General features: G+C 45.1%; 1 protein-coding gene across 1 annotated transcript in view; it reads right to left on the bottom strand.

The window, feature by feature from the left end:
- The window catches only part of UGDH (UDP-glucose 6-dehydrogenase), an 89,084-nt gene that overhangs the window by 21,850 nt on the left and 51,792 nt on the right, over positions 1 to 15,442 (bottom strand). Inside the window, exons 10-11 of the mRNA XM_086963965.1 lie at positions 3,969 to 4,060; positions 3,757 to 3,867 (exon numbers count right to left, since the gene is read on the bottom strand). Of these exons, the coding sequence (XP_086820091.1) occupies positions 3,757 to 3,867; positions 3,969 to 4,060 (203 nt within the window). The remainder of the gene's footprint in view (positions 1 to 3,756; positions 3,868 to 3,968; positions 4,061 to 15,442) is intronic.

The raw sequence follows: 15,442 nt of genomic DNA, 5'->3' as shown, positions 1-15,442 counted from the left end.
CCACTCAGTGGGCGGCGCTCAAAGCAGTCCTGCGGAGCGAGATCATCTCCATCGCCGCCGCCGATAACAAGGACAGGGCGCTGAAAAGGGCTGAACTCACTCAGCGAGTGGCTGAATTGGAGCAGATGCGCCAACGCACCGGGGCCGCGCGGGAGTGGCGCCAGTTGTGCACTGAGCGAAAGATGCTCGCAGCGCTGGACCAGGATGTGGCCGAATACGCCGCCATCCGCCTCAAGCACGTGTATTACACCGGAGGTGACCGCTGCGGGAAGCTCTTAGCGAGCAGACTGCGGGCGCAGGATCAGAGACGCCACGCACGCTCCCTCAACTCCACGCTCGGGACGCAGGTCACGGAAGACGCAGCTATAGCGGCGGCTTTCGGCGAATTCTACGCCGGCCTCTACGACGCGGATTACCTTGATCCGAAAGCGGGCCTGGACTACTTGCACGGTGCGACGCTCCCCACCCTCACCCAAGCGCAAGCGGACTTCCTAGACCGGCCCATTGGCCTGGAGGAGGTCATATCGGCAATATCTCGCCTTAAAGTGGGGAAATCACCGGGGCCGGATGGCTACACAGCGGCCTTCTATAAAACATTCTGCCCACAGGTTGCCCCTATTCTACGCGACCTGTTTAACACCTTTGATCGACCCGGTGCCATTCACCCTGACCTGCTCGAGGCGGCCATATCGGTGATCCCTAAGGCCGGCCGTGACCCGGCAGACTGTGGCTCTTACCGGCCCATTTCCTTGCTGAACGTGGATCTGAAACTCTACACCGGCATCCTCGCGAGTCGCCTGGCGCCGTACATGAAGCCCGACTGGTCAGGGTCGACCAGTTGCTGCATCTCCCAAAGGCAGACTAGCGACAATACCCGGCGAGTCCTCCACCTCATCGAGGCCGGCTTGCGTACGAGACCGGGTTGCATGCTCCTCACCATCGACGCAGAAAAGGCGTTCGACAGGGTGCATTGGCCTTATCTTGAACAGGTGTTGCAGCACTTCGGGTTTGGGGAGACCCTCCGCCACCGCATATTCAACTGCTACCGGCGTCCCAATGCAGCGGTGCGGGTTAACGGCCATACCTCCCCGAGATTCGAAATTGGCAGAGGCACTCGGCAGGGCTGCCCGCTCTCTCCCCTCCTGTTCGCCCTCTATATAGAGCCGATGGCACAGAGAGTGCGACAACACGACCGCATCTCTGGTATCCGCTTTGGAGGTGACACTCACAAAATTAGTTTATATGCGGATGACGTACTGCTGTCCCTCACTGACCCGATGTAGTCTCTGCGAGCGCTCTTTGTGGAATCCACGCCTTCGCGCAGGCCTCGGGCTTTAAAATCAATGAGGCGAAATGGGAGGCCCTAAATATCTCGCTATCCCCCGACATCCTGGCAGAGGTCAAAGCGGAGTTCAAGGTACAGTGGTCAACCACCTCCGTCTCCGATTTAGGGGTCCACTTAGCACCGACGGTGCGGGCCACCGCGGAGGCCAACTACGTGACCCTGACGAAGAAGGTCCGTGATCAATTGCGGCGTTGGAAGCCGCTCACGCTGTCCTGGCTCGGCCGGATCGCAGCGGTTAAGATGACATTGCTCCCGCAGATTTTGTACCTGTTCCAGACGCTCCCCCTGCGGCCACCTCGGGAGTGGCTAAAGAACACCCAATTGGACTTATCACGGTTTATCTGGAATGGTCGACGCCCGCGTTTTAAACATACTATTGCGACCCTGCCGCCGGAGCACGGGGGAGTGGGGATACCCGACCTCGCGCTATACTTTCAGGCGGCACAACTGCGCACGCTGGTGGAGTGGCATCAACTAGAGTCGGGCAAGCACTGGCTCTTTCAGGACCAGGCAGTGGCCGGTCGCCCACTGCAGGGAGTCCCATTCCTCCCACAGCGCCACAGACCTCCCAACTTGTACGCCTCGGACATTACGAGCACTGTCCTTGGGGTCTGGGACAGGTTGGCCGTGACGAAAGGGTTGACTTCCTTTCCGTCGCCGATGACACCGATTTTCGATAACCCAGACTTCACACCGGGACTAGACACAAGGGCATTTGCGGCCTGGCGGGCGACCCCCTGCAGGGATGTGGGCCACATGTTTGACCTTAAGGGTATACTTCCGTTTCACCAGGTGAAGCAGGACTATGGTGTCGCCGAGGCGGGCCGCTTGCGATACCTGCAGGTACGGCACTGGGTCCTTCACCCTTCCATCTTGCCAGGCGCCCAACGACATCTCACACACTATGAGAAGTGGCTGTTGACCCGCACATCGGACAAGAAATTAATCTCAGATCTCTACCAACAGTTGCTCCTCACCAACACCTACACATACAACGCGGGTAGGATCAGGTGGGAAAGGGACTTAGGGCGCCAACTCACACTGAAGGAATGGGAGGGTGTCTACTACAGGGCCAGACATTCAGCCCACCACGCCGGTCTCACTGAGACGATGACCAAAATTGCCACATATTGGTATCATACACCCGAGAGGCTGCACCAGTGGGACCCCCGGGTGAGCGATTGCTGCTGGCGGGGATGTGGGGAACTGGGGACTCTGGAGCATTTGCTGTGGGGCTGCGACAAGCTCCGTCCGTACTGGACCCCCATTCTGGACTTAATTGACTCCCACCTAGATACACAGCTGCCCCGTTTCCCAGCCTACATCATACTAGGCCTGCCTAACGCCCTTATGTACCCCCTGAAATCCTGGAGGGGAAGACTGATCGCACTGGCATTGGGGGCGGCGGTACATAACATTGTGGCTCATTGGAGGGTGGCCCAGGCTCCACTGCAGCTGGGCTGGCTACATAGGCTATGGGCGATCCTGGGCATGGAGAAGCTATCACTGACCGCGGCGGGGAGGGGGTCTGACTTTGCAGCTTTATGGCAACCCTTCCTCTCCCTGTTGACCGGGGAATTCCGGGAGGTGAGTTACCCCCGGTATCTGCGGCTGCTGCGCCTCGCGGATACCCCACTACCGGAGCCTAAGAAACGCACACACAAACGCAAGGGCCCAGCGAGTGTGGCTCCGATTGGCTCGTAGATGAGGCAGCGCTGGCGTGTCACCCTGTGTTTGACTATTGGACAAGGAGAGGGGGGGGGGGGGGGGAAGGTGGGGGGGGTCCGGGGATAGTTTTGTTTAGTGTTGAAGACTCCTGTTCCTTTTTGCATTCTTATTAGCTCCGCTTGCACCTCTTGGGCACCTCTTTTGACGCGGCCGGCCCGGATGGGTTGTAGGCGGCTTGCTGTGTTAACTAAGTAAGTCTGGTATCACCATGTTGGGCGTAAGCAATGCCTCCGGCCTAGACCGCCTCCCCTCGGCGTCGGCGCTGATGCTTTTTGTGAGGTGCAGTGTGATTATTTTCTGCTCAATAAAAAGATTTAATACTAAAAACCTCAGCATCGGAAAGAATGCTTCCACAAGGCAAGGACCCACCAGGTCTTTTAAAGCAGTAAGTGAATTTCTTATAAAAAGTTCAAAAACTGTGTTCGAAAAGCTACGATCAGGGTATCTTCTAGCTAACAGCGTCAAAGAAAAAATTTACATTGGAAAGCGACAAGCTCTTTGCACAGCACTCCGATAAAGCAAACCGCTCATTACAGCAGTGAGTGACCCTCGAATATAAATATTCTGATGGCGAATGTGCACAGCTGGTCCCTTATGATACACTTCTAGTTGAATTATTACAACAACTATTTTAAATCAACAAGTGGACAACTTGGTGAAAACAAAGAGGAAACATAGGTCACCTGGAATCCAATATTTTGCAGCTCACTGTGTAGATTGTCTAAGACTCGCCTGCCATCGAAGATGAAAGCTGGCTTCAGCATTTTTTTGTGAATACGTTCAAAATCCAGTTCCTGCAATGAACCACAAATAAAAAGTAAAGAAGCAGCCCATGTAATTGTAAGCCTTCTATATTTTCATTTGTTTTCCGAGTTAATGCCATCTACCACCTTACCTTAAACATATCCCACTCCGTGCAAATAACAACAGCGTGGGCTCCGCTGCAGGCTTCATATGGATCCTTAGTAATATGGACCAACTGAGATACTAGAAGGGAAAGACCAGGATTAATAGAATTGCTTTTCAGGAAAACAAAATGTAGTAAAAAAAATTAACTTGTGCATTTGTAGGGGTAAATATTGTGCTTCCACTCAATTCAAAACACAATAAAGATATCACCTAAATTAAGGTACCTAAATTACAGACCTGGAGTATGACGTAAGGCGCAGTCTGCCTGCGCAGTGTTTGGTCAGCGATAAGCTTTCGTATTACAGAGCCACCCTCCTTGCGTTTAAGAATTACCAGGCAACTTCACTGCCAACAATAAACAAACAATTGCCTGTAACAGCTTGATTATACATTTTCTGTATATTCATGCTTTGTGGTTGTTGGGGCAGGAAAGTTCACTTGTTTAGCTCCAAGTTTAAAACAGACATTTGCCAAAAGGTTGTTAAGTAGGCTCTCCTATGATGGCAACTGGTTGTCCTGGACCAAACCCCCAACTGACAACACAATTTGATTGTATTTGTGCACTTAAGCTACTACTATATGCATAGAACAGCAATTATTTAGGACCACACATGGAGTTTAGGTGGGTAAAACGTGAATCCATTATTATACATAAACATAATAGGGCGGATGGCATGTTAGCCCACAATGGACAAAAGACTGGATTGCGGCCCAGAGTAAATACAAGTGGCTGAGATCAATTCAAGAAATTCACCCACCACTTTTTTGTTTTTCTTGGCCTAAACTTAGCAACCAGCATACCGGTGTTAACGGTACATTAAAGGCCTTCAGACAAAACAGCTGCGGAAATCTTGTTGGGAAACTCTGCCAAGCTCTGTTATTGTAGAAACAGACTGCACAGCCTCTTTAAAAGGCTGTCAAAGGTGTTTCCAAAGGGTCGGTTTTAGTGTCCAGTGGAATCTTAGCCTCATCTTCGACATGTAAAGTATTGTCTCTTTTACCATCCCCTATGCTGAAGTGTAGAAGTCTTGGCTGTTTGACAAGTTTCAGAATGTAGATCAGAGGATTATGCCTCGAGTCTGCAGACGTTGATGCCTTCTCTTTTCATGCGTTACATTGCTTTCTGCAACTCTAAGTAGGTCTCCCGTGCTTCCCTCCCCCACACCTCACTATTTACTGTTCCCAGATTTGGGAGGAAATGTAGAAATAGTAAGTCAGGATCCTTTCTGCCTTCTCTGTATGCATTTCTGCCGTAACAATATAAATATTTTAGGTATGCACCTCTCTCAAACTGAACGGGAGAACAATGCACGAAGAAATAGGGTGTAAAAAGTGGTTGCATATTGCAAACCAAAATTTTGCAAAAGGTCTTTGATTTTGTGATGTGACCCATGTTTCGATAGGTAACGCAGCAAAATCTTGAGTCGCAGGTGCATAGGTTGGGGGGGGGCTGTCACAGAATGACCTGCCTAATTAGTATTACATAGTCAGGTCGCTAATTTTGATCCTCTGCAACAATGCAGACTATTATACTGGTGTTTGCATTCACTAACTGGAAACTGATTTTAAGTAGCTTGTATCCCTGGCTTCTTAAAGGAACTAGTGCCGCTTTAAAAAAATAAAAATGTATCCGTTGCCCCAGAGTTTGCCTGACAGGATTTACCATTGGGACATCTACAACATTGGAAAATGGTTGCCATTTCCTTTGAGGAACGGATAACTGATCAATGGTTTGCAATAATAGGTGTGGTTGCAAACCAATGGTAAATACCATTATGACTCGAAAATAGGAGGGAATGCTGCTTTTGCGCTCCTTCCTAGTTGCGATTCAGAATGTGTTGCGAAACCTAATTTGCAAGTCAGAAAGGCTTTTCCTACGCAAAAAATTGGTTCAGTAAATTGAAACTACCATTTTGTTGTTGCAAGCCTTGTACTTTTGCGTATCGCAGAGTTTGCTAGTGAAAATTCTTACATCTGGCCCAAGACATTACAATCTTGTGGCAAACATCAATTGCAGATTTTAGAACGGTCGTTATCACAGCGAATCGTTTATTACACCAAGTACTATACTTCGCGTTTTTTTTCTTCCTGCTCAAAAGTAAAGGCTGAGAAAACCTCAAACCACCAATTCAACTGCCTGAACGATCCAGTTTCCAAAAGTGACCTTTCATAGCTCAGAAGTTCCCAATGCCAAAGTCACCGTCTTTCTCAGAACCCTTATGACCTACCAAAAGAAGTAATCTAAAGATGGTGCCAAAACAAAATGCGTTTTGGTGCATCAGGTATCGAAGAGGAGTTCAATTACATATATGCTCAAAGTTCTACATTTTGATGGAACAACAAGGGTACTTTTCTGCAAAAATCATTAGATTGTAAATTTTCAGTACAACTTACACATTGAAGAATAAATCTCCCATAGTGATAGGTTTCTACTTTTTTAAAGTGAGAACCCCACTACCCTCTTGTAAAAGAGCACCTACCAACCAATTTTTATTTTCAGTATGGTGCCAGACGGAAGAATTCAGATGATTAAGCTACAATGATGTTAGTTTAGCTTTTTGTCTTCTTAAAAGGACCTCCATTTCATTGGAAATTAATATGGGAATACATTTCCACCTCAAAAATGTTCCCAAATCTCTGTATGTATGCTACATACTCGAAGGTATATGGATCAGAACGTGAGCAATTTCATGCACTTGAAAAACTCTCTGCAGGCAACATACAGTCATTATATTCTCACTAAGGACAACCACCAATTGGTTCAAATACCGTAACTTTTTTTTAGACCCTGGCTAGCACGGTTTTATCAACAGATGCATAGAACTGTACCTTGTGTCAGATCACCAAGTCAACAACCCACTTTAGGTCGTCTGCTATCTTTACCCCACTACACATATAATCCTGTCAAGCACATTATTTTTTTCATTGGCCTATATCTAGAGCACAGTACAGCTGGCATTTCCTTCATAATACTTAGTGAGCACTCCTGTATCCCTTGTAATCATCAGAATCAGCTTTCAACACCAGTAACTTCTGTCTGGCTACTGCACCTGAACACAATTTTCTTATCTCTTGGAAAACAAGCAGCCTTCCTGTTCTGACCATCTCCCTACTGCACCACACCTGTGCTGTTGCACCTACACACTATCCTCCCAGGTGTGCTTACTGACAGTAAACATCTATGGAGAGACGCATTCCTATTTTATATAACTATTTATTTATGGCTTGTAGAAAATATAACTCCTTGTTGGAGTTACGGCTTGAACCTGGTTCCCAAGCTAACAGGGCCGCTCTAAACAACAATCAACTATTCTGTTGCACTGGACTCGTCCAAGTCAAATTCTGGCTAGACATCCCGCCCAACAGATAAACAATTTGGTTAATCTGCAAACAACTACTGATCAATTCTAGCAGGGAGTACAAGGAAGGATCCGTGTGGGATGCTGAAGGGTGTTCTGCACATCATTTGGGCATACTCAAGGCACCATTTCTTCATACAAGGCATAAAGATGTTCACAAGCTCCAAATGGAGGGCAAAGAGTATTTACTTTGACATGGAGGACACCATTGAAGAATCCACATGTAAAGAAAATAATTGTATGGAGTGAAAACAAACAGTATTAAGTTTTGGCAAGCAGAAACATATTTTCCGGCTTTCGGATCCGGTACCGTAATTAAGTCTGTAGCACAGAACGATCGAGTGCTGAAGCCTACGTTTTTACCATGCCTATAATTACCAGCAGGAGCCTTGGCTGCTCTATTTAAACCAATTATTCCTTGAGATTACTGCACTATGAAACCACCAAGGAGCCAGATAGTTTCTGACTGACTATACGTAGATGGCTGCCATAATAGAATACTCTGCCACTTCAAGCTTCATTCTGATCATTTTCTACAGTCAGACCAAATCACAAACTAAGGAATCTGGTTTGACATGTAGCATCTAAAACCCTCCTATCAAAAAGGTCATTAGTATCTTTAAGCACCAACTCCACTTTTCCACAAATGACAGCCATTCATTCCACTCTAGTTTAAGCGGCCTTATCAAGCCCAAACTATGCCGCCATAATATGACATATTTTTTAAATAATCCTCCAAAGATGCAGAAAACACTGCAGCACGACAATGGTAAGGACAGAACCGCTTTCGATTGATGAAAGGAATGCTGAACGACCCGTCACTGGCCTACAAAATAAAACGTCTTCAAAGCCCTGAGCTTGTGAAGCAAAACATTTCCTTTAGAGCACATTTCATGGAGAAAATGCTAATGGATACAACCTCTTGTTTTATTTTTTTGCCCAATATTTATTAACATTTTGTAGTAAGTAAATCATACATGACATACCACCACCAACAAGCTATCCCCGCCATCGCCAATTCAAATTGTGGTCCCATCTATCCCCTTCACTATTCAATCTGTACATCGAACCATTAACAGACAAAAGTATTACAACGGGCTGACATTTCCTTTCACATATATGCAGACAACACCAGCTTTATATGAAGATTATCACCAGAAGAGATCAATATAATGAACCAAGCATTACAGAGAACCATTTAATGGCTAACTGACAATCATCTTAAGCTCAACTCGCAAAAAAATGAGTTCCTTCTGATGTCCCCCATAAAAGTGCAACCCGGATTAAGGAATGGACCAAGATATCACTGCGCTAAACGTTCCCCTAATTATAGTTGACTCAACCAAGTCTCTTGCAATCAAGCGGGACAAAGAATTAAACATGAGAACCCACATCAACACAATGGCAAAAAGCGGTTGTTTCCATCTGAGTTACCTCAGAAAATTGAAGCCATTCATTGATTCTGATGATCTTAAAATGGCAGTCCGGGCGCTGTTAATATCAAAAATTGAGTATGGATGCGCAACTTTATCAGGGCTTCCTAAGATCTCAACAGCTCCCCTAAAAGCTTGTCTCAATGCAGCAACTGGACTTAGAACGGAAATCAAAACAATTCAACCACATCACTCCACATCTGAAAGTGATCAAATGGCTACTGTACGAGGCAAGAATAGAGCTAAAGATTGCATGTATTACACACAAGGCAATACACCACAAAACTCAATATTACCTGGCCCATAAAATTACGCTGTCTGGAAGCAGTAGACCCTCAAGGGGATCTGCTGAGTTTTTTTACTGAAACCGACACTCTTCCGTAAGAAAAGGACATACAATAGAGCGTTCACAGGGGCTGCACCAAGTATCTGAAATTCGCCCTCACCGAATATTAGAAGAATCACAGATACTCCACAATTCAAAAAGGAGACTAAATCCTTTCTGATGGGTAAGATTGTTCCCATAACATTCAACAGGGATTACTAAAACTTTTGAGAAATCTTCAGTCATCCCGGAGATCATCTTCACTCAGCTGTTCAAGTGAGCAGAACTATCATACTCCTAATAGCAGAACAAAGAATCGGTTCACTTCTTAAATCAATCTACTGGCATGGATTGAGTTCAAATGGCTATCTTCGGCTAAGGGGTTACAGTTAGTACCTCGGCTACCAACAGGGATGTGGTCTATGGTCAGGTACCTCGACCAATCCACAGTGGTATTTGACTAGGCTAGCAATACTATAACCAATGTGAATAGCTGAGACCTCAAGAGTGGTCTTATTTTAAATTTAACTACGATATGACAGTAATGTTTCTATTATTCTTCATTTTATGTGATTTGAATATAGATAAGCACATGCCAATGTTATTGGAATATGTATACATGTTCTTGACGTTATAGAATTATATTTCTAGGGATTTTAAAAGTGATTGAAATATAAAGCGCCCAGACACCAAAATTTTGGGTCTTTGTTTGCGCTATAGAAAACACCAAATAAATAAAATAAAAACCCCGGTCTGAAATCCCAGGTCAATTTTATTTTTAAAACATACTTGCCGCGTAAGTACAGTGTCTCCCAAGCTCAGAGGATCCCAAAAAAAACGTGCAAAATTTACCATTGCTGGTTTTGCGCAGGCAAAGGAGGGGAAAGGGGGGAGGGGAGGGAGAGAGACACGCTCACGCATAACATCCGGAAGGCGAACATCGGCAAACGGAGGTCACCTGACATCCACTATCCGATCTCTCAGCCATACCATCTACGGTCTCTATCCTAAAAGTTAGATCGTACTCTAAAGGGTGGGGTTGGGGGGAGGGGCAGGGGATGCCACTCAACTACACTAAAGTCTCTCCCCTCTCCCCCGGAGTCATCTGCCATTACTAGGGGGGTGGGGAGCTGCTCCACAACCACGGGTGATCAGAGGCTGAGCCATCTTTCTCTACTCCACCGTCCTCTCCTATTTGGTCCACCACCGCACTCCAAGTCTCTTTCTGCATGTTTATCTGTAAGTATCTTCTTGAGTCTACACTCTTCTGCCACCGCCCATTCCAACAAGTCAGCTTTCCTTTTACCTACGTTGGAGGCACTGAACGTACCCAATGGATAGCAATACAGCGCCTTGCAAGCATTATGCCCACTCTTTCATGTTCTCGTGTTTTATGACAAATATACTTAGTGTTCTATGGTAACTGTGCTAGAGGCATCTAATGGAAGCTTCAGTGCACTGAAGAGGGAGTTAGAAATAAGGGGGCAGGGGCAGGGGGGAGAGTGAAGATGTGCGGTCCTTACTCAAGACATCAACCTCCAATAGAGAATGAAAAATGATGGGGAGGCAATACATCCGGAAACATTACCTGTAGTCCACCACAGTTCACCCCACAGGTCACCACAGCAGGCAAATCCACCAATAAAAGACAGACTCGTCTTTAACCTAAAAGATGAGCTTGTGGTTAATCTATAAAAATAGTTCTTATTGTGCTTATACCAGCCAGATATGGCCTCTCTAGGCACAAAGTGCTAAAAAATCTGGCTCTTCCTCGACTATAATCCAAAATAGCGTCCATTTAGTGCAAAATATAAACACGGAAAGTAGGTAAAGAAAGTTTTAGGAATTTCCCAAATTATGGTGAAGGTCCAAAAAAATGATATAAGTCAAAATCAGGTTACCAGGAACCTCACACATCCAGGACCTGAGTGCATAAGCCTGTCTATGTGGCAGAACGTAGACAGTATATATAAAAAAACTAAATTCACGGAAATTAACCAGTTCTAGGGTTGAAGGGCAGTGCTATCAGTATATCTTGGTCTAAGCCTCGAAAGCAGCGATACAAATACTCCAGCCTAACAGATACATAAACATTACAGAAACTTCGACCAATAAGGAGTCCGATCCGGAGATAGTTCATGCTCTTCCCTCTAACTATGCCATATTTAGGTTAGACCGCACGGCGGGTGGGGGAATCGCTATTATCTATAACGATGTGCATAGATGTAGAGCCTCCATTGGCCAAGTAGCTGACTGTGAAAATCTAGTATTTGGTATAGGTTTTTCCCCAACCTGCACCTTCTCAGGTATTCTTATATATCGGCCCCCAGGATATTTTTGTAAAGATCTGCCAGAGGTAGCTACTAATGGTTCTAGTCTTTCTTCCAATTTTTCTATCCTGGGTGATTTGAATTTACATTTTGATGATCCCGATTCCTCTCTGGTGCAGGATCTTATTGATTGTCTGGAAACATTCAAAATCAAGCAAATAGTGACTGGCCCCACTCATAAGTTGGGACATCTGCTTGATACCCTATTGACTAATCTCACAGATACCACTTTCGTTGAGTCCATTGCGGTTCCATGGTGCGGTCATTTATGGTTATCTTTTATCTGGACTCCTCAAGGGCTTCTTCAATCCTTTGCTAAAACGAAAAAATGTGGGCGCATATGGTCTAAACCCTCAGTTAATGACTGGGCGACCATTCTCAGAAATTCTACTCCGGTTTCTCATTCTGATCCTACGGTGGCGAATCAGAATTTTAATATTTGGCTAGAGGCTTCCTTGGACGTTGTTCTTCGGAAAAAAGAAGTCCGTCATCGAACAGGCTCAAACAAGAAAGAATGGTATACACATACCTTGAGAATTATGTAAGAGTAGATATAGAGAAGCTATTAAGCTCTATAAAAACGAAATAAAAGCAGCTCAAATTAGTTACTATCATGGAAAAATTATCGCAGCCTATAATTCTCCTTTTGAAATCTTTAAAGTCTTGAAATCTCTTCTTACCCTTCCTATTCCCCCTAATGATGGTAATAATGCCCAAAAGCTCTGCGAGGAATTAGCCAGCTTCTTTTCAACTAAAGTGCATACCATTTATTTGAGCTTTCAGCATAGGGCTTTGGATATAAATGTTCTACCACCCGTGCAGCAAGCTGTGCTGGAAACCTTTCATCCCCTTACCCTTGTATCATTACAGGATCTTTTGCAGAGGTTAAAATCTTGTTCTTCAGCTATGCCACCCGACCCGGGTACTCTTAACTTAGTGTCAGAGATAGACTGCCCTGTAATACTGGATGTAATAAATGCGTCTTTCTAAACGGGACAGGTTCCTTGTCCCTGGAAACAAGCTAGAGTTAAAGAGCTTCTTAAATTCTTTACTGTCAGCTCATCTTGAGGATAATAATTACCTCCACCTACTCAGACCGGCTTTAGGCGTCATCAGGGCACAGAGACTGCCCTTCTTGCTGTGGTAGAAGAGTCAAGGAAAATCTTGGACAACGGAGGCTGCGCTGCAATTATTTTATTAGATCTCAGTGCAGCCTTCGATACTGTGAATCATCATATAATGACCCAAAGACTGAGGGAGGTGGGTGTTGTAGGCATTGCCCTAGAATGGCTATAGTCCTTTCTTTCAAACGGGTTTTTTGAAGAAGGTGCACTCTCCGACCAGAGGCCGTTGCAGTATGGAGACCCTCGGGGATCTTCATTGAGTCCCACCTTGTTTAACATCTATATGAGGCCATTGGCAGAGGTGGTACTTCCCTGGGGAAGCCATACTGTTACTTACGCCAATGACACCCAATTAGTGGTGTCTTAGTCAGCAAGATAAAGTAGATTAAGGTCTAGTGGCATGCCTTGCAAGGGTTTCTGAATGAATGGATTTGTCTTTTCTCAAATTAAATGGCAGAAAAGACGGAGTTTATGATTCTTGGTCAATTTGGATCTTTCGTGGCCCATTTGCCTTGGTTCGCTGCCTGTCCCTAAGACACAAATTCAGAGTCTTGGTGTCTGGCTGGACTGCAATTTGAATTTTAAGGCTCAAGCAAGCAAGGTGGCTGCAACTTGTTATGGTATGCTCAGGATGATGCGGAAGATTCTTCCCCCCTCTCCAAATACAGTCTATCTGGGTGCGCCACAGGGAACTATCAAGAAACTTCAGATAGCCCAGAATTGTGCGGCTTGTCTCTTAAAGGACATCCCGAAGCGCAAGTCGGCCAAGTTAGCACTTGGCCGACTGCATTGTCTCGGAAAGAGTCAGGTTTAATATGCATTGTTCACAAGTGCATCTCCGGCAAGGACCCAGCTCTGCTTCAGCCCATGGTGCAATTATATTGCACCAAGAGGACTTTGACATCCAACAATCAATATCTGTTGGCAGTGCCGAGTATCAGACGGTCACGGACTGGAGGACGGCGGTTCTCCTATAATGCCTCCAAACTTTGGAACCAGCTCCCAGATTTTATTCACCTTGAGTCTGCCCATCTTAGATTCAGGAAGCAGGTGAAGACTCTTCTCTTTGCTTGATCAGTGATGGATGATTGGTGTTACAGGATGCGCTGGGATGCCCTCGGGTACCCATGAGCTATACAAGTGCGCTTTCAGTCATTCATAAAGCCACCATTTCTAGTAATTTAACTGTTGGAAACATGAGATTCAAAGTTACAGGGACAAATGGGAAATGCATATGCAGTTATAAGTTAGACTATAGTGTACAAATATATTGTGCTGCAAAACTAAAGTTGTAAAAGTATTAACTACCACAACACTGTCAAGGTACATAGAGTTACTATTCTTGACTCCATTTCTACGGACTTCGAAAATATATTGATTGTCAAGGTACATATGTTTGCACATTCAAGGATAATTCTAAATCGTTAAACCTTGCATACACATTTAATTAACATTTGCTTCTAGCTGGTTTTACTCTGTGGTGAAATTTCACCAAACATGGAGAAAAGTAGCTTTCCCTCCACATTTTATGGAAACAAGATTGGAAAGCGGAGCACATGCTTTGGCATACCGGTCTGGAAAAGCATCTTCACTCTGAATGCAAAGAGAAAAGCAGACAGCTACTTCACATATATCCCTCCAAGTGGATTCTGCTATAGGTCACAGGAGCCATATTCCAGTTTGTATATATCTGCTCTTGGAAACAAGACCAAGATGTAGGTAGTTGATGCAAATTAGAATTTCGTTTCTCAAACTCACTAGACTGAAGTAATCCAAGTTGGGAGCTTTATTGACGGTCAGGACATCTAGTGAAAAATTTTCATATATTGCATTCAAGAGAAAGTCCAACTAGCACTGTTCTAATGACTACCCATGCTGAAGAGGTAGGAGAGATCATAGTATACAGGGGCGTAACACAGGCCCCCGCAGCCCCCACGGTGAGGGGTCCCCCAAGCTCCAGGGGGCCCCCTCAGCCCAGGGCTCGGGCTGCAGGGCTTCTGATTGAGCCCAGAGGGGGCCCCTCCACTTGCCTTGTAGGGAGGCCCCCTCGAGTTTCATTACGCCAGCGATAGTATAGCCATAAAAATGACCCTTCTAGTTGGTAAAACAAAAATAGCTTTTATATGCGACTCAAATTGGAGCAGACTCTAGGTGATTGACTAATTGCCCCTGCTTAATCCATACTACTTCTTGTAAATAGAATGTTATACTAAAACTTGCATTACATTTGTATTCTGGACTCTCAAACAGTAAAGTTAAGTCAGCGCAAGTGTGACTACCTTCAAATTTGAGTCAAGCGATGCTTGCAATATTAACATTCCAAATACAACTTAAAAGACGTGCCTTGGTTTCCGAATTTAAGTTCCACGACTGCCATTATTTGGAAGGCAACAAGGTGACAGACGCAGTTAAACTATCCTTGATATAGAAATAGAAGTTTTTGTTGCAGAGTCAAAATGTGTTGTTTTGACAAAAATGTCTAACCTGTATAGCCCATTTTAAAAGGAAGGGGTCTACAAAAACTGTTGAGCACAAAGAAGGTTGAGAACCTTAAGTCGGACACAAGGATTGGTCTTGATTGAAATTGCAAGCATATCCCATTAAAGTAATCAAGGAAAGGCTCTAGGGGTACAAATGTGGCAATCTCTGGAAATAGTGTACCATCCATAGACTACCGTTTATAACGCGACTTAAAAATAATCTAAATCCTTAAAGAAGACCCCTTTATCCTGAAACCCCAGACCATACCCATAAACTCGCCTTTAACTGTAATTGTTTTCTTTTTTAGCACTCTCATGCAATCATGAACAAAGACCAAAAGTGCCAATATTTAAAACATTATCAGTAATATTATGCTCCCAAGCAAGCCAGGTATATTGCTCTTCTCTT

This window comes from Lissotriton vulgaris, chromosome 3_2 (genome assembly GCF_964263255.1).
Source record: "Lissotriton vulgaris chromosome 3_2, aLisVul1.2, whole genome shotgun sequence".
NCBI lineage: Eukaryota > Metazoa > Chordata > Amphibia > Caudata > Salamandridae > Lissotriton > Lissotriton vulgaris.
This window is presented reverse-complemented; position numbering and strand designations above follow the sequence as displayed.